Source organism: Ammospiza caudacuta, chromosome 8 (genome assembly GCF_027887145.1).
Source record: "Ammospiza caudacuta isolate bAmmCau1 chromosome 8, bAmmCau1.pri, whole genome shotgun sequence".
Lineage (NCBI taxonomy): Eukaryota > Metazoa > Chordata > Aves > Passeriformes > Passerellidae > Ammospiza > Ammospiza caudacuta.
Window position 1 is genome coordinate 26,036,263 of NC_080600.1, and position 27,144 is coordinate 26,063,406.

The 27,144-nt window shown below is 35.3% G+C and overlaps 1 protein-coding gene across 2 annotated transcripts in view; it reads left to right on the plus strand.

The window, feature by feature from the left end:
- The first annotated feature begins 284 nt into the window (after positions 1-284).
- The window catches only part of LOC131560627 (sodium channel protein type 2 subunit alpha-like), a 52,446-nt gene continuing 25,586 nt past the window's right edge, over positions 285-27,144 (plus strand). The window contains exons 1-16 of one of the 2 annotated variants that reach the window (XM_058809480.1): positions 285-570; positions 4,039-4,156; positions 5,029-5,119; positions 6,704-6,832; positions 7,340-7,431; positions 8,460-8,732; positions 9,036-9,099; positions 9,973-10,114; positions 10,245-10,451; positions 13,347-13,646; positions 17,141-17,494; positions 18,752-18,884; positions 19,584-19,822; positions 20,949-21,122; positions 22,357-22,713; positions 23,628-24,113. In XM_058809480.1, coding sequence (XP_058665463.1) covers positions 304-570; positions 4,039-4,156; positions 5,029-5,119; positions 6,704-6,832; positions 7,340-7,431; positions 8,460-8,732; positions 9,036-9,099; positions 9,973-10,114; positions 10,245-10,451; positions 13,347-13,646; positions 17,141-17,494; positions 18,752-18,884; positions 19,584-19,822; positions 20,949-21,122; positions 22,357-22,713; positions 23,628-24,113 — 3,426 coding nt within the window. In that variant the 5' untranslated portion in view covers positions 285-303. Of the gene's footprint in view, positions 571-4,038; positions 4,157-5,028; positions 5,120-6,703; positions 6,833-7,339; positions 7,432-7,527; positions 7,620-8,459; positions 8,733-9,035; positions 9,100-9,972; positions 10,115-10,244; positions 10,452-13,346; positions 13,647-17,140; positions 17,495-18,751; positions 18,885-19,583; positions 19,823-20,948; positions 21,123-22,356; positions 22,714-23,627; positions 24,114-27,144 lie in introns of both variants that reach the window. The other variant, XM_058809478.1, reaches the window with a different exon arrangement.

Genomic DNA, 27,144 nt, shown 5'->3' on the forward strand with positions numbered 1-27,144 from the left:
TCCAAGGACACAGGCAAAGCAGTATCTGTGGGCAGAAAAAGAAATGTCTTTTTCTGGATCAGCAGGAAAAAGCTGAAAAATAATTTATTAAATATCAAAACAAATTCTGAGCATTTGCTTTTAACTGCCATTCAGCCTTGAAATATGCTGCTTCTATTGCTATTTAAGCCTGGAAAGAGTTTCTGACCAAATGTTGGGGTTTTTCCTATTGGTACAATCTAGCTTGCCTAAATTATTTAATTTTCTTTTATAGGTCATTCTTATGCAAGAAGCTAAAAGTAATTAAATTTGCAGGATGAAAACATGGCACAGGCACTGCTGGTACCACCTGGACCTGAAAGCTTCCGCTATTTTACTAGAGATTCTCTCGCAGCTATTGAAAAGCGTTCTGCAGAAGAAAAAACTAAAAAGCCCAAGCAAGAACATACAGATGATGATGATGAAAATGGTCCAAAACCAAACAGTGACTTGGAGGCAGGAAAGACCCTGCCATTTATTTATGGTGACATACCTCCAGGAATGGTGTCTGAACCTTTGGAAGACCTGGACCCATATTATATCAATAAAAAAGTGAGTGAATTAAGTTTTGCACAAAATAGAATGGAACTTTATACACTAGAAAAGCTTAATCACAAAATATGATGGTTAGAACTATCAATTTGCTAAATATCCAGAACCATTCTTTTATTTAACAGAACTGATTTATGCTCTTCCATATTGTGACTGCTTAAGTTCTCTTGAGTTACTTGCTATTTACTTCATTGTAAGGAAGATGTGTCCTCCTTGGTCTTGCCTGAACTGGAGCACAGAGGGAATTTGTTATTTTACAATGTAATAGTAAGACTGGATATGACAAAATAGATGTTCTAAGCTTGGTTTTGCAATGGAAATAGTTGTAGATAACAAGATAGCATCCACTCAAGTTAGTGAAATAGAGGACTGTAACCATATTGTTTGTTTCTGTATAGCTATAGAACATATGCAAACATATATATGAAATGTTTTTATCTCTATACATGTAGCATATAGAGATTCTGTAAATGTTGGCTCATATGAAACTACCACAATGCAAACAATTGCTTGAGGTGCTTGGGTTTTCTATGATAGATCTCTACTGCAGAGCTGTCAATTAGAAGTCTCCAGAGGACCACGGAAAACCTTTGAGGAAGGAATTGAAAAAATACATTTTTGGTGTTCTGAAGAGTTTTCATACAGAAAGACCAGAGCAAAGAGTTATGAAATAAAAGCAATGCATCTAAGTTACATGTGTGAATGCAGCATATGCAAACTCCTAATAGAGGTGCATTTTCCCTTCCAATTTGCACAGCCATACACAGTCTTCCTTTTCACATGATCCCCAAATGAGGGACTCAGAGATAGAAAAGGTAGTTCAAACAGATCCATTCAAGTAAAAAGTTTGAATTTTTACAAGTCAGGATCTGCAGTAGAGTGTATGGGTTTTGGTCTTGTAGCAATGATGCTTACAATTGGAAGCGCACGGGTGTTATTTGAGTTAAGAGAAAGACAAGGAACAAAACAAGTATATTTCCACTGCTGGGATTAGTTGTAGTCTGTTTTAAAATCCTCCAGGGTCTGAAATAGTCCAACCTGGGAACAAGTAAAAGTACCTTAGGTCCTGCACTGATTAGAAAAGTACCTTAGGTCCTGCACTGATTAGAGAAAACTGGCAGTTAGAGCCAGTTTTCCTCTATGCTCTTGTTTATTTCTGTGTGCTCCTTTAGCAGGATCAAGAGGTTCTCTCAGTTTCTGATAGACTGCAAAGTGTTGTGGGTGAGGAGAGTGAAGGAAGATGAACACCCCTAAATTAAAAAATGCAGAAGGTGTTTTATGGAGAAGTACTTGGGACTATCTTTTCCCATCTCTCTGAAACAGAAAGAACTGGACACAGTTGCTCCCTTGAGAGCTTGAAGTTTTCCAGGCTGTCATCAAGATAAGAAATTTGATCATGAGCCACTGTAAAAAAATCAAGGCATAAAATACTTTAAACTCCAAAGAAACTTTTTTTGCTACAAAAAAAATCATGCAAATAATACTGTCACTTTTGTGGCTAAATTTGTGGTTGCCTTTGGTTTGTAAAACAGGTTTAAAAAATATGGCCTCATTAATGCAGAGGCCATAATGCAGAGAAAATAAAGCAGAATCTATATGTAACTGCAAAACCTAACAGTTGCCAAAGTTAAATAAACAATGCTGTAGATAATACAAGTATATACATTATTAAGGAAATGTAAAGAAATTAAAGTCCAAAGAAGTAGCATTGCCAAGGGTTACTTAAATTTATATGGTTTGGGTTATGACAACAGTTCCATGGAAATTCTTACAATATGTCAGCACTAAACCCTTTTCTTGACTAGCTGCAAAACTTCAGGAATAAAGTTGCATAAGTAAGTTCAGGGATAAAGTTGTCTGAACAAGTGAAGTTTCAGAAAGCCTGAGAAGTTCTGAAGTATAGTTTCTAACCTCCATTGATCAGAAAAAGCAGTCAGATTTTATGGAACAAAAGTAAAAGCTCACACTAACGATGGATTTATTAGTATCTGAGAACAATTAGTAAACTTCAGGATCTTTAGTCACAGGTGACATCTGTGTTTATATTACCTAGCAGTATAATTATGCTCAACAGAAAACAAATGGACATCTTAAATCATGGCCTAGAATTAGTCATCCCTCCTCTGGTATATAATAGAAACTACCCTTAATCATTGACTTGTCAGTGCAGAGGAAATCATATGTGAATTTAGTCTGTCTTCAGGCTCAGCTGCAGCAGTGACCTTGGGACAGGCAACATCTTTCTAGCATTTCCAGCTGGGTGAAGGACTCTAGGGCAGGGAGAAATGCCAAGGAGTGTGTGTCCCTTCTCTGCCACCCTCAGTGTTAGCTTGATGTTTTTCTGTGAGCCTGCTCACCAGCAACACTTCTTTACCTATTTTCTTTCCTGCCGTGGAGTGGTTTACTTTCCTTCCCTGAGATTACTGTCCAAGCAGGCAGTAAAGGCCACAGAGAGGGCAGAATTTTTCTGATCACAGCCAAGTTTTTACAGAGAATGGAAATCAACATGGAGAACAGTGATACTTTATAGCTCTACTGAGAGTGTAACAAAGATTCTATTATGGTAACATAAAGCAGAGCCATTACCATCGACGAAGAGCAAAAGGAATGCAGAATAGTTATGTCCTGAAGAAATTTCAAGCAGAACCAAAGATGCAAGTAAACCTCATTCATAGACAAATACACTTAGGCAACGACTGCCCACAGAAACAGAATAAACTGAACACAAACCATAGGTTTATTGTACCAGGTTTTAAAAGATAATCACTAGCTAAATTTTCTGCTCGCATATAGGGAAAGTAAGAGCACGTTGTTAACAAGAAAACCAGAATTAATTTTTTTTTAGTTTTGTTGTCATAGGATGCCAAACCCTGGCATCTGTTTGTCTCACACTACTCAGAACTATGTTAGCTGGCAATAGTATTTAAAATAGAAAATTAAAGCAAATTTTTAAATTGTGAATGATTTGTAATGACAATTTCTCCTTATCACTATACATATGTGTGTATATAATTCTGTCAAGTATTTGTTCCAAATACAAACTGCCATTTAGAATTGTCCTTTTGCTACTTTGGTTTTGTTTGTGTTTGCTCACAAGGTGGAATACATTTGATAAATTTGAATCACTTTAATCAAAGACTTCATAAGAAATAAAATTGAAATATTTTAGTGGCAAAATAATGCATTTTGCTTTTATTGATAAACTGCTATTTTTTTTTTGTAATTCCCACAAATTTTAATTAGATCATCATTTAGTTCACATGCTGGAAAAATTTGCAATTTGAGAATTGGCTGTGGAAAACTTACTCCATTGCATTAATAGGAATAAGTTATTTTTGTACCACAGGTAGCCATTAGAATGGAACTTGTACCTCTCAGGTGGCAAATAGAAATTTATAGTAAAAGGTGAAGATATATATGTAGCCAGCATTGTATTTTAATTTTGTATTTCTTTTTTTTCTTTTGCAGACTTTCATAGTATTGAATAAGGGAAAAGCAATTTTCCGATTCAGTGCCACATCTGCCTTGTATATTTTAACTCCTTTTAATCCCATCAGAAAAATTGCTATCAAGATTTTGGTACATTCATATCCTTTTTTCTTAATGTTGATTTAAGTGTTGCTTAAAAATACTTAATGAGTGAAATAATACTTTTCATGTGGATCTACAAATTGTGTCCATGGGAGTGAACTATGCTAAAAAAAGATATGTTGCTCACATTTAAAAAAGGAGCAATATCACATGTGAATTGCAGTATGATCTTCATCCCTGCCGAGAGAATTCTCTACTGAACCACCTAAATCTGTCAGAGTTTAAATATCAGGCTTTATATCTAAAAGGAGACCCGATCCCATACTGAGCCCTGCAGCTAAGGCCACATTAGCAACAAACCATTGCACTTGAACATATCTAAGGTCACACTTTTAGCAAGACCAGTAGTACTATTCATGAACTACACTCACTTAGCAAGGACAAAAGAGCATGGGTAAAGAGCAGCTTTTTCAGCATTGTGTTTTCAGCATTGGGATAGGTGTCCTATAAAAGATTTGGGATAAAGGAGAGTATTTTCAAATATGCTTCAATCATGTTCAAAGGAAAACTCAGGCCTAAACAACCAGCCTCTGACTAAAGCTCTTTTAGAATGATCCATCTAGCTGTATTAAATGAGTACATTTGGGTAGTCATTTCATGATTTACAGAGTTAAAGATATGTTTAAACTTAATTTAAAACCTGCTATAATTACAAAAGTATTGCATTTTTTTAATGGAAATACACCATAATATGCCAGATGACATACCATTTAAAATACATAATTTTATGTGCAAAGCTTTGTTTTTAGGCTTTAATTAGAGTGTGATGTTATTTGTACACATTTGTAAGCACTTAATATTTTTAAGTTATTTCAGTGTTACAAAGCTGTTCTACTTTTTTGACTTATGTGCCTTAACTATAACCTACATTATTCAGCATGCTTATCATGTGCACTATTTTGACAAACTGTGTATTTATGACCATGAGTAACCCTCCAGACTGGACAAAGAATGTAGAGTAAGTTAAACATTTTTACCTGTTTATTTTTAGATCTTTGTTTTTGTGTGACTCCAAACAAGAAGCATTTATTAAGATGTGAATGCCAGAATGGGCTTGTCCAGAGTCAGGAAGAATCAGATTTCATGAGACCATCAGTATCTTTCCCATTTCCTCCTGAACAACTTAAATATTTTAGGAGTAACACCATGTTTGCTAAAATTATGCCTGAGGAATATCTGAACTTCTGCTGTGCAGTAAAAACAGGAGGTCTTGTCCTTGGATATTCTGAGCTGTAAATCAGACAGGGAGCTACAGATGTGCATGTAAAATTGTGCATGTAAAATTGTTGCCATACCTTGTTTGAGTATCCATGATCTCATCACAGCGGGACTTTGATTGTGCCTTGCTGGTTTGACCTCATAAGTGCCTGCCACAAGAAGGACACACAATCCACAAACCGCAAGGAACTCAAACTGCTGAGGAAAGGGCCATACCTATGAAAGAGCAACAAAGAGCTGACCTAAATAAGGAATATTTCTCTTTCTTGTTCATGGTTATAAATGCATATTTATTCTCTAACAAAATACAGATACATGTTTTCCTCTGAAATACTGTAGAATCATAGAATGGTTTGGGTTGGAAGGGATCTTAGAGATCATACAGTTCCAAACCCTGGCATGCTGGGACATCTTCCACTAGGTCATGTTCCTCAAAGCCCTTTGTTTTAATTTGAAATACTACTAATGGAAAACCTGCTTCTAATCACTTGTTGCTTCTTTTCCTCCTTTTCCCAAAGAGCCATTACTGGTTTTTATTTATTTATTTCTCTGCACTAATGAACCTTATACTGAACCCTGTTTAGAAACCACTGCCCTTAACCCATTCCCAGTCAACAGTGATGATGGCTTGTTAGAGTTGCAGAGAGTCTGAAAGGAGAGCTGTAGGGTCTGTAGGTAGAGCTCCTTTATTCTGGAAGTCCACAGAGATCCATGTGGGTCTCAGGAAGTGCCTGCATTATGCTGGTTATAACTGACTATTCTATGTTGTTAAGTGAATAGCTGTTCCCACACCAGGTAAGCTGGTAATCATGCTCCCCATCTTTGAGAATAATAGTCTGGGCATGCTTTCTTATATTTGATGATTATTTAAGAAATAAACATGTAATACAGCATTAGTGTAGCTATTATCCAGAATTGATTTTTACAAAACTCTCTGATTTAGACATAAAAAAAATTCTTCAGTTTTTGTAACACTTAGACATCTACCTGATTTATGAATGCAAGCAAAGAGGCAACCCTGTGAGTGCCAAAGAATGTACATATAAATATCAAAGTCTGAAATGTTTCCATAAATACTAGAATCAGAAATTATTTGTAAGTACAATAACTGAGATTAAACCAACCTTTTAGAAAATGAGTAGCATATATATCATGTTCAAATTTCAACAAAGACTGAACAGCAACTACAATATTTAGGGCAAGTGAAGTTAATAATTTACTCCTTTCACTTCTAAGTACTTTTTCTTCTAAGTAATCTTTGCTAAAGAACGGCACTATCTGTAAGCATGCAAAAATCCATTATTCCTGCTCTGATGATTTTCAGGTACACTTTCACTGGAATTTATACCTTTGAATCACTTATCAAAATTCTTGCAAGGGGCTTCTGCTTAGAAGGTTTTACTTTTCTGCGAGATCCATGGAACTGGCTTGACTTCAGTGTCATTTTAATGGCGTAAGTGGTTCAAGAACTTTTTAAGCTTTTAGGGCATGAAATTAGTGGTAAATATTATTTTAATAAAGGTATTTACTTAAACATATTTAATTTTTGCAACCTTTGAAGCTTAGACACTGTATAACACATTTTAGTATTCATAAATCAAAGTAAAATACAGCAGAAACTGAAATGGAGTGTCAGCCATTAGCGTAATTACTGCTGAGGGACACTAATTTCATGGCCTACATTTTTCTGCTCACCAGAAATGAAGCCATCCCTTTGACTTCATGTTACCGTCCCATTACAAGCTAATTAGTTTAACTAGATGTTCAAATACAAATCAGTGAGTTTCACTCCAATGACATTTAAGCAAAATTGATGAAAACAATTATTAAAGTGAAATGTACTGAAGAGACAGGTAAATTCTGAAGTATGATTGCTAGTATTGCCACAGAGGTTTTGAAGACCCACATAATTAGTATAAGCTCTGCCTCAATTCTGAATAACTGTGATTTAATCCTACAGGTATGTAACAGAATTTGTAAACCTAGGCAATGTTTCAGCTCTTCGAACTTTCAGAGTATTGAGAGCTTTGAAAACTATTTCTGTAATTCCAGGTAAGAAGTAGTTGGTGTCAGGTGTTAGGCCCCTCGTATCTCCAACTGTTATTTGTGTGCTGTCATTGTGTTTGTGTGTGAACTCCCCTATTACAGATATGTGACAGAGTTTGTGGACCTGGGCAATGTCTCAGCGTTGAGAACATTCAGAGTTCTCCGAGCTTTGAAAACAATATCAGTCATTCCAGGTGAGAGCGAGGTTAAACACCGAGGCTGACTTTCGTTCCATTGAATTCACTTCCTGTGAGCATAAGTCTTGCTGTTTGCTGCTCATGTTGCCAAAAAAAAAAAAAAAAGAAATAAAAAGGCATGGATCATTAACTTAGTTTATGATTCTTTGCCTTTTCAGCATTAGCTTCTTTTGTTTTGCAAAATCAGCCTTTGAGTTTAACAGAGTCTTGCATGAAACACAAAATATGAGGCCTATGGGTTATTTTGCTTTGTCTTTCTGCATTTTATTGTGACAAATTGTCTCTACATTACAAAAGCTTAGTGCTATGGCGTTCTTGGTTATGAAATTTTTCCTTTTTTTAACTACTTAAAAATTACCTTAGTCTTAAAAATAAGCAATTAACAACAAAAGAAGATACCAAAAAGGAAAAAAATGATGCACAGGAAAATTTATCAAATGCAAACTATTTTTTCATTCTAAATTACCAGCAATTCTATCTCATGCTGCTTTGCACTGTCACGAAGTCATGTTTAGAATTAACTGGCAACTGAATCATTTGGAGTATATTTAATGCAGAGAAAAATTAGTAAATGCAATTAAATCTGTACCAGGAAAGCATGATTGATAAAGTTTCCTGCTTGAGAATATTATATATTCGATTTATTGGAACATATGTACATTGCATATTCATAAAAAGGAATCTTTTTCTTTCATTCATCTTCACAAGCTCTGAGGCTGCTCATGAAGCTTTACCTTTTAAGAAATAAAAAATATTTAAGTGTCTGCATGGCCTCTTTAATTATATGGGTGGGCAAAGATACTCTTTGATAATTCTATGGACCTTTTCTCTTTGCAGGTCTGAAGACAATTGTAGGAGCCCTGATTCAGTCTGTGAAGAAGCTCTCGGATGTGATGATCCTGACTGTGTTTTGTCTGAGTGTATTTGCACTGATAGGGCTGCAGCTGTTCATGGGCAACCTAAGGAATAAATGCCTGCAGTGGCCTCCAGACAATTCTACTTTTGAGATAAACATTATTTCCTACTTTAACAGCACAATGAATGAAAACGGTACTTTTGTTAACATGACAGTGAGCACGTTTAACTGGAAGGATTACATTGAAGATGAAAGTAAGAATATCTGATATAACTATTCTAATATATTTATGGCTAAAATGTGTAATTCTTTGTGACCAAGTAAAGAACATTGAGGGGTTTATATTTTTGACTTATGTAGAACTGCTTACAGTCACTGATTTACTGAGAACAAATACATACAATAAAAAATACAGCAACCAGGAAGGCTCCTAAACAAGCTATAAAGGGATCAATAGCTAGTTACTATGATTAAGCACAATTTATTTTTATTTTACTTTGTATTGCTTTCAGGTTTATTTGATCTATTCATATATGTTTCTAATGCTTTCTACACAGCTCATTTTTACATTTTGGAAGGACAAAGAGATGCCCTACTTTGTGGTAATAGCTCTGATGCAGGGTAAGACCCTTTCAAACATTCTGTGTTATGCTCTGTAGGAAAAGAAATAACATGAGATCTAGTTGCAACTCCATATTTAGCAGGGTTACAGAACTTACGGAGTTTTGTAGCTAAGTGAGAATTTCTTACTGAAGTCAAAATTTTTTACACTCTGGCTAAACAAAATAGCAATTAACAGACTTTTTTCTGCTTGATTGGAAAATGAAGTTGGTATTATTGATAAGATCAGAATTTTTTTAAAGTTTCCTTTGATGATTTGCTGATTGAAGAAAACAGGAGGAAACAAAAGTTAAAAGTGAGAAAGAGAACATGGAAAATATCAAGAAAGTACAGCAGTGACTTCATAGTTCACGACTGAATCTATTTTTCAAGACTAACTCTCTCACTTCTGGCAAATTCTGCCATTTACATGTGCCAAATATATGCCTAGAATTGTTAGCTGAACTTGGGTGCCTGACTGGCAGCAGTGAAGAGGTTTACTAAAAATAAGCATATCAATATTATTGAGGGAAATCCCTAATACTACAATTGGATGTAGCTAACAATATTTTTTAATCTGTCTGTAACCTTAACAACATTTTAGCAATTATTTCTGCCAGGAAATAATTAATTTGGAATAAAGATTCTATTTGCAAAATGTAATTGAGGAGAATTTTAATATTAAGGTAATTTCAACCCGTGAGTGGATGAAAAGGATATCTTTCATTTATTATGCTATTAGTTAAATTCTTGGGATTTTTTTTTCTCAATTAATTTAATTGTAATATATGGATTTTCTGTTGTAAATAATGCATAGTCTTCAAAAAAATAATACGTATTTTCTAGAAGGGAATAAAAGTTTTGACTAAGTCCTCGTGTTTGATTTTCACATAGGCAATGCCCAGAAGGATATATATGTGTGAAAGCGGGCAGAAACCCCAATTATGGCTACACAAGTTTTGACACCTTCAGCTGGGCTTTTTTGTCCCTGTTTCGGCTAATGACTCAGGACTTCTGGGAAAACCTCTATCAGCTGGTAAGAAATTATTATGACATAAAGAGTAAATTGTTCGTGATGTCCAAAAGCACATAAATAGGCTTGTCTTTGCATGAGCTGAAAAAGATAAGTTGCGGGATAATACATAAATATGCTTTCTACTCTCTAGACACTGCGTGCTGCTGGGAAGACATACATGATATTTTTTGTTCTGGTGATTTTTCTGGGCTCTTTCTATCTGATAAACCTGATCCTGGCTGTGGTGGCCATGGCCTATGAAGAACAGAACCAAGCAACAATGGAAGAAGCAGAGCAGAAGGAGGCAGAATTTCAGCAGATGCTGGAACAACTGAAGAAGCAGCAAGAAGAAGCTCAGGTAATAATAGAAATTGTACTTTCTGAACAACCTTGTTCCTAAGGCAAGGAAAAAGATCTTTTATGATTAAGAACACAAACAAATTGTGCAGTGAATTTAAGAAAATATAAGGTCTTGCAGCATGTTTACCATGCAAGTTGTAAAAGTGGAAATAGCCAATGAAAACCAGGAACTAACCAAATAGTAAAAAAAGCAAGCTAATGGTACAGAAAAGAATGTTACTTCATTCATGGAAAGACTGTAAAAGTAAAATGTTTTTCATAAGAGGGCTCTAGAAACCTGATTTAAGTAGTCATAAATAATGGTCCTTTTATGTTACAGATCTTATAAATAGCATGAAAAATGCTATTTATCTATCTATCTATTTATTTGTCTAGTGATGTTACTTCTGGTTTACATCTCAGTTAAAATTTCCAACCCTGATGTACTTAACAATTCCCCCCAAATATTCATCAAATAGAGAGAAGGATTGTAATCAGTGTTCTTCTAGGTTTCTATCCCGCAAGATTAATTTAAAAATCCCTAATTGACACTGTAGTAAATTAGAAGTTTATGTATTCTTAGAACAGACAAGCAATATTCAAAACCAGATGAGCAATATTCATAACAAAGATATTCCTTCAGAATTCTTTTCAAGTAATCTTTGTTTCCTTTGAAAAGAAAATTATTTAAGTTTTATGAAAAAAGGCATTTTAATAGATACTTTTGTGAAAGCTTTTCTTATCTGAAAGTAAAATATATGCAGGAGTTCAGGTCTGTGAGTCAGCCATCTGTTTAATTTCTGGGCTGATTTTCCACTGCTTTTCAAACAGCATTTAGTCATTTTCAACAGGACAGTGTGTATAAAATGCTAGCAAATTTGAAACTCCTATGAAACTCTATTTTTGGTAATACTTGACAGGTACTTTCTCTGAGGTAGAATGACTCCATAAAGTGCTAACAAAAAGACAAACTCTCTGTCTTTTGCTTGAAAAGAAACCTTTATGTATGACTTGTGAAATCTCATTAGCATATCTTTATTTTAGTCAGTAAACTTTATCCCTTCCAAATTACTAAAGAAAGAGTAGAATCCTGCAAAAATCAAATTTAGAAAGGTTGAATGTCAGCAAAGTGCATATTGCTGGGTTTTTCTTAAATCTGGTGTTTTTATGCCTTAAAGGCACTAAATCACATTATACTGAAAGATATCAGCAGGCTCATCTAGATGTTTGTGTATCTGAAAGTGGGGGGAAATGAAGCTGATCCAGACTTAGAAAGAATAGATTAAGAAACAGAAACTATAATAAGGCTGAATAAAGACCCTGGAAGTCATCTTTTTTTATAATGAGTGACCACTACATTCATTATAAGTAAAGCATTATTATAGTCAGGATCTCTTTTGTTTGTGAAAACATTAGATGAAAGTAGGCAGTACAAGGTGGATCACTGAAGTGTTGAATTAGTTGCTAAGGGAGAAATTAGTTTGGGACCCATCTCCTCACTCCTTTGACACCAAACTTATTCATCCACAAACTTAAGTCATCACAGTGGTCTTTGGATTGCTCCACTTGTTTGACCTTTACTTCTACTATATAAAGTAGATGGGTGATGACTCAGCATCTGCTGCCTTTGTTTCTCTTAGAGTCTTTGAAGGATGATATACTGATACCAGTATGACAAAATTTTGAGTATTGCTTTTTTATTTTATAAACCCTTCAGAATCCTTTTAATACTCCATTTAGCAGAAAAAGTCTGTATCAAGTCAACTTGTATAGCATGGGTTGTATATTGTGGCAAAGATATTAATTCATACTGTGAGCTTTCAAACTATCCTTTCCTGATATAAAGAGGTATGTCATCATTCCTGGAATACTTGGCATTGAATATAATATGTTTAGCTGGATAATTACTAGTCATCTTTGTTGTATAACTCTAGTCTCTTGCCATTTATCATACCACCCTTTTTTGTAAGCTATGAGCAGCCTATCATCTCCCTAAAGATATTTCCACTACAGAATTTCATCGCAATCTCCCACAGTTCTTTTGAGGAACAGCACTGGACATACTCTCAATTCTCTTTTATTTTCATGACTAAAAGAACCTTTCTCTAATGAAGCAAAACAAGAAGCTGACCACTGTAGTTAAAGATACTGGTCCTGAATTTTGGGATGACTCTGCTCCAGTAAGTCATCTCACCCCTTTCCACAGAGAAGAAATCTAAACCTATTTTCTTCTCTCAGGCTGTAGCACCAACAGGAAATAAATGTATCTTTGCATATCTGTAAGAAAGACTTAGAGTGCAGATACAGTGAGACATATGGAGGGGAAATGTGAAGAGGGAGGAAGGACTTGAAGATGTGTCTAGGGGTTGTGCCTGGTACCAGAAAAGGCAGAAGGAAAGTAAAGAGAGTATTCTTGCTGTGAGGATAATGAGGAAAGGCTGGATTCAACTGCTTTCAGGGTGCTAGCTGGATTTGATATATTAACTCACTGGATGAATGTTAGGCATTAGTCTTGTCTGTAAGAGCTCAGAAGGGATCCGCTGAATTAGACTATGATGTGGGGCTTTTCTAAAGTGAAAATGGAATAACAGGTCCGAAATACATGAAAAAGCACTATGTTAACAGTTTTATGACTCCTCTATTTCAGACAAATGTCTTGTGCAGCAATTCTTTTAACAAATAGTGTAGCTATTGTTCTGCCGAAGTTGGTGCTTAAATAACTCTTGCTGCAAAACAGTGAGGAGCTGTACAACTCAATAGTTTATCTTCAGTACAATTAGTTTGGGTATATTTACACACTCAAGAGTGTATGAAGAGCATAATTATCAGAGTGATAATAAAAAACAGTTGATAAAAGACTATAAAATTATTCTTTTTTGACCTACTAAGAATGCCTTGCTTTGTAACCTGACAGACAACAGCAGCAGTAGCAGCGGCATCGGTTGCATCAAGAGATTTCAGTGGTGTAGGGGGATTAGGAGAACTCCTGGAAAGCTCTTCAGAAGCATCAAAGTTGAGCTCAAAGAGTGCTAAAGAAAGAAGAAACAGAAGGAAGAAAAGAAGACAGAAAGAAATGTCTGAAGCAGAGGACAAAGGAGATATCGATAAGTTCCCCAAGTCTGAGTCAGAAGACAGTATCAGAAGGAAAAGTTTCCGCTTCTCCACAGAAGGAAGTCAACTGACATATGAAAAAAGGCTCACTTCTCCTCACCAGGTACATCACTCTATTTTACTAAGTCACATGTGTCTACTCTACTTTTATTTTCACTGATATTACAGCAAGTTTACATATTGGAAGTTATGAAAATGGTAAGAGAAGGAAGTGGTAGTACCATTCACAGTGTAAGTTTGAGATGGTTTGACTCATTCTATTAGGGATAAAAACAACATATCAAGAATACTTATAAACTTAGTTAACACATTTCTGAAAATGTATTTCTGAGGATGTGTCTAGTAGACTGGAGAAAGAAAGATTAGTATTCATATATATGCATTAATGAACCATACATTTTCTGTTCTGGATCCATTTCAAAACTATACAAATATGTCAGCTTTTTAGCAGACTGCAAGATCAAAATACTCTGCACAGGAAATCCCACATTACTGTTAATTTCTATTATTTTCCTTAATTAACTTCTTTAATGTGAAATAATGAGAAAACTAGCACTATAAGGACACAATAAGGACAAACTACACAGGGATCTTCTGGGCCTGTATGTGTAGCAATTTAGTCATACTGATCTTTTTCATTAGAAATCATGATTTCATCATTCTCCTGCATCCAGGAGAATAATTTTCATCATAGGAAAACAAGTTGTTTATGAAGGACCTCTGGAAATCATTTAATACAAAGTTCTATCTCTACTTCCATAAATCAAAGGGTCACTTATGTCACCCAAAGATATGCCCTCTGTATTTGGCACTGGTGAGGCTGCACCCTGAATCCTGCATCCAGTCCTGGGTCCCTCAGTATAAGACAGTGATGGAGGTGCTGGAGCAGGTCCAGAGAAGGAAAGGTGAAGATCTAGAGAGTGAATTATGAGGAAGCTGAGGGTGTTTAATACGAAAGAGTCTTGGGGGGTGCTTTATCACTGTACAACTCCCTGAAAGATTGTGGCTGGGTGGAGGTCAGCCTCTTCTCCCAGGCAACCAGTGACAAGATAAGAGGAAATAGCCTCAAGATGGCCAGGGGAATTTGAGGAATTCCTCCATGGAAAGGATTGTAAAAAATCAGAATGGACTACCCAGGGAGTAGGGAGGTGGTGGAGTCAGTGTCCTTTGAAGTGCTCAAGAAATGACTGGACATAGTGTTCAGTGCCATGGTTTAGTTGACAAGGTGATGATCAGTCAGAAGGTTGGGCTTGATGATCCTTGGAGGTCTTTTCCAGCCCAAATGATTCTGTGCTATCTTGGCTTATTTCAAGGCTACAAACAGTTATGGCATTTTTAGAAAAAATCACTCAAAATTCATCTCTTCAAAATGATAATGTGTGATTTGAACCAATAGATGACTTTTACCTATGCATACCACCCAGGTTAGAAATAACTTCTTCATTAAAGATGCTCTTGAAAGATTTGTTGGTTTTTTTTCAGTTGTAACAAAGCTTTGGGGCAAAAGTTGACATCATACAACTAAAACTTAGGTGCCCCAAGAGCAAAAGAATTGAAAACAGTAGAATTGCTAAAAGAAGAGCTCATTTGTTTTGTTAACCATGGAGAATCTCCCTGGTGAGATAGAGTCCAGAGTATGAAACAGCGAGGCAGAATGGTAAGGGGAGATAATCTGCTCAGCTGGGCCCTGTAAGAGGTTTTGTCCTTTGATACCATATTCCATATGCAGATGAGTGATGCAGTTTGCCAGAAAAATCAAACCTTCCTTTCAGTCCTTACTTTCTGATAGCATTTAGACACGTATATTTCTACCTCTACATGTCTTAGAATTGCAGCCATTTTGGCTTATATCTTTTGTCTCAATGCAGCAGGGACTTGCAGAACAGACATTACTTCTCCCAGATCCCTGAGGGGGCTGATCCAATTAGCTGTACTCAAAATGTGGCAACACATATTGGAAAGATTGGCCTGCAAATAAAACATAGCAGCCATGGGAACATTCTCTAAAAGAACAAGGCTATCACTGGTAGTCAGATGAAACCCTGGTGAGCATGTCATTTTTGAAGGACTGTATGTTGCCCAGATATATGTACAAGGAAATGTTAAAAGGGTGTAGTATTTAGTTTCATGCTTTATCAGAATTCAGTGTCATGTTCCATAGAAGCTAGGGGTTTTTCTTAATAAAATTTTCTTTCAGTATAAACAAAACAGCACTTTTTCTCCAGCCAAGTTTACATAAATGTGTTAGCAAAATAATTTGGCTGGTATTTTTCAAGTAACTCAGCCTGAGGCTGACAGCAAGCATAGAAAATTTCAGCCCAAACTATTAAAATTTGGTGTAGCTGTAAGAGCAGCAAAAACCACATCTCTTAATGGTAAACACCTGCCAGACTTTATAACAGGCTGTTCTACCAGTGCAGCACACACATAATATATGAATTTATACATCTCATGCATATACAGAGATACATATGGGTTGATAGATGTATATATGCAGTGTTTGATTTTTGAAATATTAACATAGGTTTATATAATATAGGATAGTTTTCACTTTCACTTTAATTATCCTGGGATCAAACGCATTGGTATTATATATGAGGACTTTCCACCTGCAGAAATAGTGAAAAAGTGACAATAGTCTCAAACCAGGTTTTTGAAGAACCAAGATGTGAAGATTTGCAAAAATGCAGAAGTGAAGAAGGCTGAATGCCAGTTTACTTTTCTCCACAATTAGTACTCATTTTATTTATTCATGAATGCTGTTAATAAAATATGTAGCAAGGGAGAAGAACACTTCATTAACTGGCTTCTACTGTAATTAAAAGATGAATTACCAACAACCACTGATTTATTTTTCTCACTTGTAACGGAATATCTTTAGGTAACCGTGTCCCTGGTGAATACTTTCTTTGAGTGGCCTGATAGCAAAGTGATACCTTCTGGCAGGTGTGTACAACCTGCTATGGCCCCTGGAGAGCTATGTCTAAGAGTGCTGCTGCTGTATCTCCACAGCTTCCCCATGCTGCCCCCTCTGTCTTCTAGATACTGTTCCCTCACTCTTGAGCCTATTGGGAAGAGGTCAGTTAAGTTCCTTACATCAGTTTAGAGGGATTTCAATGGCAAACTTAAGATCACTTCTGCATCTACCAAATAAAACAGAATAAAGTGATGGGTGAGCATTATTAGTTGTTATCCCTAGGAATCCAGGGGATAAAGAAGAGAAGTAAAAGACTTTTAGCTCTGTACTGTAATTGAAGGAATAAAAGACAAATACCTTCAAAATTTTGATAGTGATATTGAAAACTGTCTCCAGCACAGTCTATGCCAGTTCAATGCACCGTCTTCACTCAGAACTGTTCAACCTTGCTTACATCTTCTGCACAACTTTTCCTCAGTCGTGCTACATTACCTTAAAAGAATTTTTCCCCTCTGCTTCAGGTCCCCTGGTGAACACATTCCCCTAGTGGACACACTTATACCATGGAAGAAAAAAGTGACTATCCTTCCTCCAGCACTGTAAATATTCTTTGAAAAGCCAAGAACTTAAAAGTTTAGTTCTGATGCTGTTTTGTTTGGTTTGTTTTAAATCTTTTACAGTCTTTGTTAAGCATTCGTGGTTCTCTGTTCTCACCAAGACGCAACAGCAAAACCAGCATTTTCAGTTTCAGAGGTCATGCAAAGGATATAGGATCTGAAAATGACTTTGCTGATGATGAACACAGCACTCTTGAGGACAATGAGAGCAGAAGAGATTCTCTCTTTGTTCCAAATCGACATGGAGAGAGGCGCAACAGTAACATTAGTCAGGCCAGTGTGTCGTCTAGAATGATACCAGCCCTTCCAGTGAATGGGAAGATGCACAGCACTGTGGATTGCAATGGAGTGGTTTCCTTGGTTGGAGGACCTTCAACTCTGACTTCACCTACTGGTCAGCTTATACCAGAGGTAATTGTAAGTAAGCCAGTATTTATTACAGTTTGGGTCAGGCACAGAATTTTCTCTTATTCCTCATCTCTGCCTTCCTTATAATTTCTCAAAGAAATAATTTGCAATAGCTTCTAAATAAGACAACATAAAGGAAAAAAATTCCTCAAGCCTTCATAAAGTCTGATATTCTTTCTTTCAGCAAGAGATCTACATATAGAAAAGAAAGATTAATTGAATTTGACAATTTGTACATAGTTGCACTTCAACAAAGTAGATATTCAATATATAAATAAGGCTATAGCTTGGAAATATGTATAGGAAAACTTCTATAAAATGAAATAAAAGGTGGCTTCTACTGTCATGATAGTTATTAGAAATACTCCTTTCTGAATTCTTCTCAAGGACTTTTTTCTCATACCTTTCATGAGAAAAATATGTACAATTCCTATGTACCTTTGAAATTATATAACATTTTAGTCTCAGTTTCAGACTTCTGTAAATTAAGATGTTCTTTCAAATATTCAAATAAGCAAGCCATTTTCATCTATAGTAATTTTTAAAAAATCTTATTATTACTATTATCACTATCAAGGAGGTACCAAGCAAAAATTTTGTTCAGCCAGTCATTTGAATGACTGAAGGTGAACCACCTTTGGTCTCACACTGTGTTGGTATTGGGTCCTGCAGTTGATTATTTGTACCACTGTAGAAAATTCCCACTGAGTCCCTCAATGAAGACGAAATACTGACAAGAACAGAAATATTCAGTGAAGAACATGGTACATTGCACAAATCTGATTTGATTATCGCTATATTACAGCGACTTGAGGAGGTCGCTGGGGTGAGAAAGAAGGATAAGAATTTTGTTTCTTGATCAGAAGGCTGAATTTATTGATATATGATATATAATACATTATTACTATACTAAAGAGAATATGGAGAGAAGTTGTAGAGGCTTGTTAAGCTAAGCTAAGAATAGAAAGAATTTAAAAACAAGAGAATTTTTTTTTCTGTGTTCCAGAGAGCTTGCTTTGTGATTGGCTCTCAGCTGTACACATGGAACACGAACTAATCACAGGTGTATCTTATTGCATTCTACAGCAGTTGATAATCATTGTTTACATTCTCTTCTGGGGCTTCTGCTTCTCAGAAGATAGACAAATCTGAAAGAAAGTATTTCTGTGAAAAAATGTCTGCGACATCGCTACAATATTTATGCAGTAAATACTGTTAATTGGCTGTTGAAAAGGATGGTCTAATTCCTCAGTATTTCATTTACAGGGCACCACTACAGAAACAGAAATAAGGAAAAGAAGACTGAGTTCATATCAAATTTCCATGGAAATGCTGGAAGAGTCTGCTGCAAGACAAAGAGCAATGAGCATAGCCAGCATACTTACAAATACAATGGAAGGTACTTAGTGCATTTTATCTGACAGGCAGTTCAGTGAAGTTCTGTTAACTACATGTACAGAGAAATTATTTACATAATTTTCTTTGTAAATGTGAAACTGGCATGTGAAATCTCTGAACATTAAATACAAAGGGCTTTTGAGCATTTCTAAGGTCATTTACACAATCTGAATGGTTAATCACGTTTCATGACGCCTTCCAAAATATTACCTTTGTGGACTAATAGAGGTAAAATAATAGTATCTAGGGGATTACCAGAGCCTCAAACAGAAAATATAGTATATATTGGTATAAGCTTCATAAAGGATTGGTATAAGGTTCATAAAGAATTAATGTTGACTTTTAATATCTGAAATTAAGATATCTGCTGTTAGCAAGTTAAGTAACCTAAACTAAATGTCTAGATTCTCCCTACTACACACAACAACAAATGTGTTTTTCTCTCCTGGGAAAGACAAACACATTTCTCCCTTTAGACATTTATATCAGATGATTTACTCTTTAGTGAATAGACTTCACCATCCACTGGTGGTAGAGGATCTTAAATAAATTAAATGGCTTATTTTAAGGTAGATAAACATGGGAAATCTCATGTTAGTGAGAGCAGTTTATTTGATTGATATAATCTTCTCCCATATTTTAAACAAGAGCTTCCAGAAGATACATTTGTAATATTATTTTTTTCTATTTTTTTTTTCAGAGCTTGAAGAATCCAGACAGAAATGCCCACCATGCTGGTACAGATTTGCAAATACATTCTTGATCTGGGATTGTTGGAGTCCGTGGTTAAAAGTAAAGCATGTCGTCAATTTAGTTGTGATGGATCCATTTGTTGATCTTGCTATAACTATTTGCATTGTTTTAAACACCTTGTTCATGGCCATGGAACATTACCCAATGACAGAACAGTTTAGCAGTGTCCTTTCTGTGGGGAACCTGGTAAGTAGTTTGTCTAGCACTACTTAATGTAAAAATACCCTTTTCTAAAAGAAGAAACTTATAAATGTATTGTATTTGTTTAAATTTATTCAGGACTATCTTTTTATAAACAGTTTAGAAATGGTACTTATGATTTTCACAGGTAAAAGGATTTTTTTACTGGAGCCTTTATCTTTCATGAATATATGTTTTTAACTAGTATAATGGAATAACTGAATATGTGTGGAAGGGCAGTCTTCACAGGAATGCCAGATTTCTTGATATCTACCTTTGATTTTTTCTTTCAAATGTTAAGGTAGATTATGCTGTTTTTACCATGGTACTGATATAACATCATTTTTTTCTGTACAAAATTGATAAAATATTCCAATTAATAATTTCTCTTGGATTTTTTTTTCAATTACACTGCAGTGAAAATACTTTTACAAAAAATATATGCTCTCAAACTTTTTGTTGTGCTGCACAAACCACTGATCACTACGCACTGCAAGAAAGGGTTGAGTTAAATTCTGGACTTAAAAACACTAAGATGCATTGATAATTTCACATTTGGCACTTAGAGATATTTCAAATAACATTATCACCCTGAAGTTCATTTTCCTAAAAGGAAATAGCCATCATACAGCACGGTAACTATACGTGAAACCTCTATATTCTTACACAAAGCATGGGACAAGAATCTACAAATTCCCCTGTCTTCCCCTGTCTATCTGTCAAGACAGACTTTAGAGAGTCTGTGCTTAGACAGTCTGACATTAGAGACTATCATCTTTTTAGACTGTAAGCTAGGAAAATACTTGCTGTCAAGTCTTCTTACTGGAACCATCCTCATCAAACAGGACTTAAAACACCAGGTCACATCACATCATCTGCTGAGTGGATAGTCCAGCACATAGCAGGGAGCTGAACTGCTGACTGGTCAATAGCTTTTTATATGTTTATTAAATCTCTGTCCCACTATAAATCCTGATTTAGTTACTTGTTTTCAGTGTTTAGAAATACTTAGATGCCATTTGGAGATAGCAATCAGTTGTTTTTTATAGTAACAGGTGAGAGAACTCACTGGATTAACAAAATTCCTCAGGTATATGAATTTCTCATAACAATTCATTACATTTTGTTTTAGGTATTCACTGGGATATTTACAGCAGAAATGGTACTAAAGATTATTGCCATGGACCCTTATTATTATTTCCAAGAAGGCTGGAATATTTTTGATGGTATTATCGTTAGCCTTAGTTTAATGGAGCTTGGTCTTGCAAATGTTGAAGGATTATCTGTTCTTCGGTCATTCAGATTGGTAAATTCCTTGATAATTAAATATTTGCATGCAATTATCTCACTAAAAAAATAAAAATGCTGGTGCCTGCAATAATTAGCATTTTTTGTACATATAAAATAAATACTTTAATGAATCACATTATTTTTCATATGTGCCTAATTTGCAAGCCATGTTTGGTAAGTAAAAATTTAAGGTGTTTGATACCTTTTAGTATCAAATTATCCTATCAATCATCTATCCAACTGGTATCCTTTGCCAACATAACACTAATAGCTACCTTTTAAGAACTTTGTGAATCTTTACACTGACTTCATTAAGAATAATAAAAGATGAATATCTGTGAAAACATACATATTGTCACCAGCAAAAATAATAATGAAATTTTTAGTCTTTATATTGTGAACATTACTTTGTGGTACTTGTAAAGAACCTAAGCAGATCCTCTCTTCACATTTATTTTAATGGGCACCAACAATAAACTTTAGTCTCTCCATTACATATAACAGAATCATAACAATCTGACTTCAAGATAACCTTTAAATCAAAATATTATTGAGTTTCTACTAGAAATGTATTTTTTTATAGCAAATAGTATCATGCAAAAACTGTGTTTACTGGAGGTACAAGATTAATGATTTAAAAGCCTTTATTACCAATAGTTACCACATTACTTCAAAACCTTATCTCCTAATACACAGAGTAGGAAGAACTGACCTATGTAGCACTACTTGCAATGGTACCCAACTTCACATAACCTAATAGTTTGGGTAATGAATATTACTTTTGAGGTAATAATTATGATTTGAATGGGCATTGCAATGTCTGCATCATCTTAATCTTTTGCTTTCAAAAATGGCCTCTATCTAAGCATGGAAGGCCTAATGTAGTGCTGAGGGAATATGAAACTAAGCCAGGAAAGGTGTAGTGACAGTGATAGAAAGTGTAGAAACTTGTAAAATGTCTTTAAGAATTGTTCAAGAATGAGCTGTAACTGGGCGTTTAAAAATAGTAAAATAAAATGTCACACAAACACAAATTACTACTTTTTTACTATGTGCATCACTGAAATGAAATTATAAACAATGCATTTTTGACAAATACTCCATGTTCCCTGTTTTATATTAAAATAATAATGTGGTACTACTGAAGAACAAATTAATCTACAGAAATTGGTATGTTCTGCTAAACAACTCGGACCTAGCTTCTATTTTGTAACTAACACTGAAGGCTCATCTGTGTTTTTGTTTTGCAGCTTCGAGTTTTCAAATTGGCAAAATCTTGGCCAACTCTAAATATGCTGATTAAGATTATTGGCAACTCAGTGGGAGCTCTGGGGAACCTGACCCTGGTGCTGGCCATCATTGTGTTCATTTTCGCTGTGGTTGGGATGCAGCTCTTTGGGAAGAGCTACAAGGAATGTGTCTGCAAGATCTCCAGTGACTGTGTGCTCCCTCGCTGGCACATGCACGACTTTTTCCACTCTTTCCTGATTGTATTCCGAGTGCTGTGTGGGGAATGGATAGAAACCATGTGGGACTGCATGGAGGTTGCAGGCCAAACCATGTGCCTTATTGTTTTCATGCTAGTCATGGTGATTGGAAACCTAGTGGTACGTGATGAACATTTTTTTAACATTAACTCCAATGCAGATGTGCAGGACTTACAGTTAGGCAATGAAAATGTTTGTCATCCTCTGTTTGGAATTAAAAATTAATCTGAATGTGCTAAATTTTGGGTAAAAACATTTGAAGATTCCCTTTTCCTCTTTTTCATACGTTTCTGTACACTGAAGTACCCCTACTATGGGTTACAAGCATTTAGAAGGAAACTCAAATGTCCACTCCAACATCCTGTCATGGAAGCACTGCAGCTAATTTAGAGGTGCTGTTTAATTTTTAGTACTGAACCTTTTGGATTGTTTATGTATTAAAAAAAAATAAAAAAACCCTAGAGTGATTTGTCATCCAGCTTAAAAAGGTGTAAAAAAGCTTCTAACTCAAGATTGTACAAGAAGCCTTTATAGAAAAGTATAAATTCAAGCTGACAACTTAAAATGTAAAATTTCAATTGGAAAATATTGAATTGATGAGTACTTCCTATAAATGTTATAAAAGGGATGCACCATTTACACTTCTACTTTATTTTTAAGTTTCTTCTCCTGCTAAAATTTGCAGTCAAAATTTCCCGTCTAAATTCTCTTCCTTTAGTGATATTTTTAACATGATTTAAATTTTTTATAAAATAGAATTCAAAATTTTTGTATCTTAGTCATTTACCTGACCTTGCAATCTTGACATTTTGACAGCAAAAAATGTACAGAGCCCCAGAAAGTTATTTATGATCTACAACCTGCTCTACTGATTTTTTTAGAATCATAGAATCATTTACATTGGAAAAGGCCTTTGAGATCATCAAGTACAACTGTTAACCTAGCACAAGTACAACTGTTAACCTAGCACTGCCAAATTTAACACTTCTGATATGATTGTATTTACTACATAGCTGTATTCTCTCATCTTTTAGGTATTGAACCTATTTCTGGCCTTGCTGCTGAGCTCTTTTAGTTCAGACAACCTTGCTGCTACAGACGATGATAATGAAATGAACAATCTCCAGATTGCTGTGGCAAGGATTCAGAAAGGCATAGATTATGTTAAAAAAAAGATACGGGAGTTCATCCGAAAAGCCTTTGTTAGAAAGCAGAAATCTTTAGAGGAAATCAAAGCACTTGAAGAGCTAAACAACAAGAAAGACAGCTACATTTCCAATCATACTGCCGTTGAAATAAGCAAAGACCTGAATTATCTCAAAGACGGGAATGGAACCACCAGTGGTGTAGGCACAGGCAGCAGTGTGGAAAAATATGTAATTGATGAAAATGATTACATGTCATTCATAAACAACCCAGGCCTCACTGTGACAGTGCCCATTGCACTTGGAGAATCAGATTTTGAAAATTTAAATACAGAAGAATTTAGCAGCGAATCTGATATGGAAGAAAGCAAACAGGTAGGATTTTTCATATCTTAAAATTATTAAATTGTAATCATGCATTTATATGTTTTAGTTACATATTTTTAGAGTTTTTTAAACTGTAAATTATCCCATGTAATATATTTTATGTTTTAGAATTTTATGTATTATTCAAGAAAAAATATATAATGGTATAGTAGAGGATCCTTAGAGTTTACATTTTTAGTATTTTGTTTATTAAAATTTGGAATATATTTTATTTTAAATATTAATGTTTCTTTCACAGTTTTATGAGGCTTTAGTACTAGTAAACACTTGATAAAGTATTTTCTGTAGTACCTACATGTGATAAGAATGTATGGAATAAGAGTAGAAGGCAGAATGACCTTGTAATACAGATGCATGCAGAAACAGCTTACTTGAAGTTGTTATGCTGCTATTATTGTGCAAAGTGGCAGAAGTTGGTCTAAAAAACCAATGCCATGTGTTTCAAAATCTAAGTGGCTCAAATACCACAGTGAACAGGTGTTAATGGTATTCGAGGAAAACTTTGTATATTGGGGTAGTGATCAATGACAAGCTAATAAATGCGTTAGCAGAATCTAATTATTTTCAGTGCCAACAGAAATTTAGGAACATTAAGGTTTAAGGGATCAGGAACCATGGATAAATTTGTTTTCAATTACATTAGTAGCTGTGATGTTATGTAATTACTCATTAGTCCAAAAGGGTTTGTTTAGAAGAAAGCTCTCCTACAAAGAAGCCCTGCATTCCTGACTTTAGCATAGCTGTATATCTAGCATATTTGCCATAATGATGTATTCCTCAGCAATATAAACTTCACCACATTACATTGATACACAGCCATGAGCCAGTTAATCATGGTATGAGGGTTTTGCTAAAGAACATCAAGAGTGTGTGTTTATTTGCACCTGCAAAAAATGTTGCTCTGTGTAACAATTGTAAGATGAAGAGTAAAATATTCTATCATCTCAGTTGCTCAGTTATGAGACAAACAGTTTCAGTGCAGATGTATAAGATAGTACAGCAGTAGTGCTTATCCATAGTAAATTTAGAATATAGGAGAGACAGGAAGTGTAAAGCAGTGTAAATTAAGAGATCAACTATTATTAAAAAAACCCCAAAATATTAAGAGTGATTCTGGGTCTGAGAGTTAAGTATTTTTCATATAAGCTGATCTAATAAAATTTGGTTTTCATTTCCAATGAACCTTTTGCGAAGTTTTCTGTCCTTTCATATATTCTGATGTTTTTTAAAATGACATTACACTATACATTTTCTTCTGTCCTTGTGGCTAACTTTGATAAATACAGTAATGAGTGCCTTCCTATTAACTCTGACAAGTTACAAGCCTAAAAATTTCCTGAATATGTTACTTTTTAAAAGGTTTGTAGTATGCATTAGAACATTGTGGGGGGCTGTGCAGATACTGAATTTGTAGTTACGTGACATGTTAGCCTCTGCACTGAAGGAACTTGGGGAAGTTCCCATCCACACCTGGCTAGTCTTTGCCACTTTGCCTCAGAGAAGTTAGGTCACTGGTTGTGCCAGAGGTATTATTGGTTTATTTCTCCTGTAAAGGAGATTGAATGGCTCAGTTCACAATGTACTGCCATATATTCTATCAGAACAGCTGAGGAAAAAACTAAGTGCAATGCAAAGGCAGAAACTCCTCTGCTTTCCGGGTGAATATGTGATGTATGTGCACTCCAAGAAAATGGAGTAAAAGCCCATTGTCAGTTGCTGACCACTTCTGAATGCCAATTTCAAGGTGACTTTCACAAGTCAATTGCTCTGCTCACCCCCACCTTTGCCTGGTTCAGGCATCATATCTTTATCATCTAAGGCCATCCTGAAGTTTCTGGACAGTAATAAATCAAAAGGGATTTTGCTCTTTTTTAATGGACTGGTATCTATATGTCTTCAGGAAGAGAAACTAATTAATAAGCAATTTGACAGTGAAAATTTCAGGTAGCTGTAGGAAATCCAGCAGTAAATGATGGATGGTATTTATATTAAGAAATTGTGGAGAAATTTTCAATAGAGTTAAGATAGGTTTAGGACTTGTATGCTATTTCAGTATTTTCATAGACTGTAGTAGTCAATACCATTGGGAAACTGAAACAATAATGCTTCCATCAAGTTCTGCTCACACACAACTCTCTATTGTTCAACTGCCTTACATGCATTCATACAGCGCAAATGTGCATATTGTGAACAGTAATCAGACAGTATCCTGAAAATTGTGAATTCTGTATTAATTTCACTTTCTCCTCTGGATTCCTTATTCCATTCCTTGTGGATGATTTCTATGGAAAGAATAAAGTGGGGTTGTTTTATTGAGTGCATAAAAATCCACTGGATTTGGAAGTTCTGGCATGTGACAGGAATTTGTGAAGTTTCCCAATCTTCTCCTACCAAGTCAAGAGTATTGCTGAATCTTTTGCTGCCTTCTGATTGTCTTTTGAGGAAGATAACGAGTACATTGGTGCAGTGTTTAAGTTACCTCTCTAGACCAGTATACCATCACTTGCTTTGTTTTGCCTCTCAAGGGGTCCCACTGGGAAAACATTCCTGCTAGAAGGCCTGGTCTACAAAAGGAGGGGTAAGAGATGGGGCAGAACTTTCCCTGCCTTAAATGTGGCAGTACTTAGCACTTAAAATACCCTGAGGAGGTATCCCCTATAATAACATTTTATTTAACCACAGAGCTGTAAAATGAATTTTCTGCACAGAAACTATAAAATGAATTTTTTTTTCCTCCAGTGTCTTACTGACTGTCACTGATGTTAGGAGCAGAATGATTATTTGAAGTCTGTTGTGCTAGAAGGGGGGCATAGCCTGTCTTTTCCTGAGGAATATACCAGGAGCAAGTAATTACTATAGACATTGTAATTGTGGGTGAGTGAGGAATAAATTGTAATATTTCCTCTTTTTTTAATCATACACACTATAGTAGAAAATAACTCCAGTCATCGATCGTTGTTTTGAAGGCTAGCTCTTTTCTTTTTCTTCCCTCCCCCACCCCCCATTCATGCCTTCATGG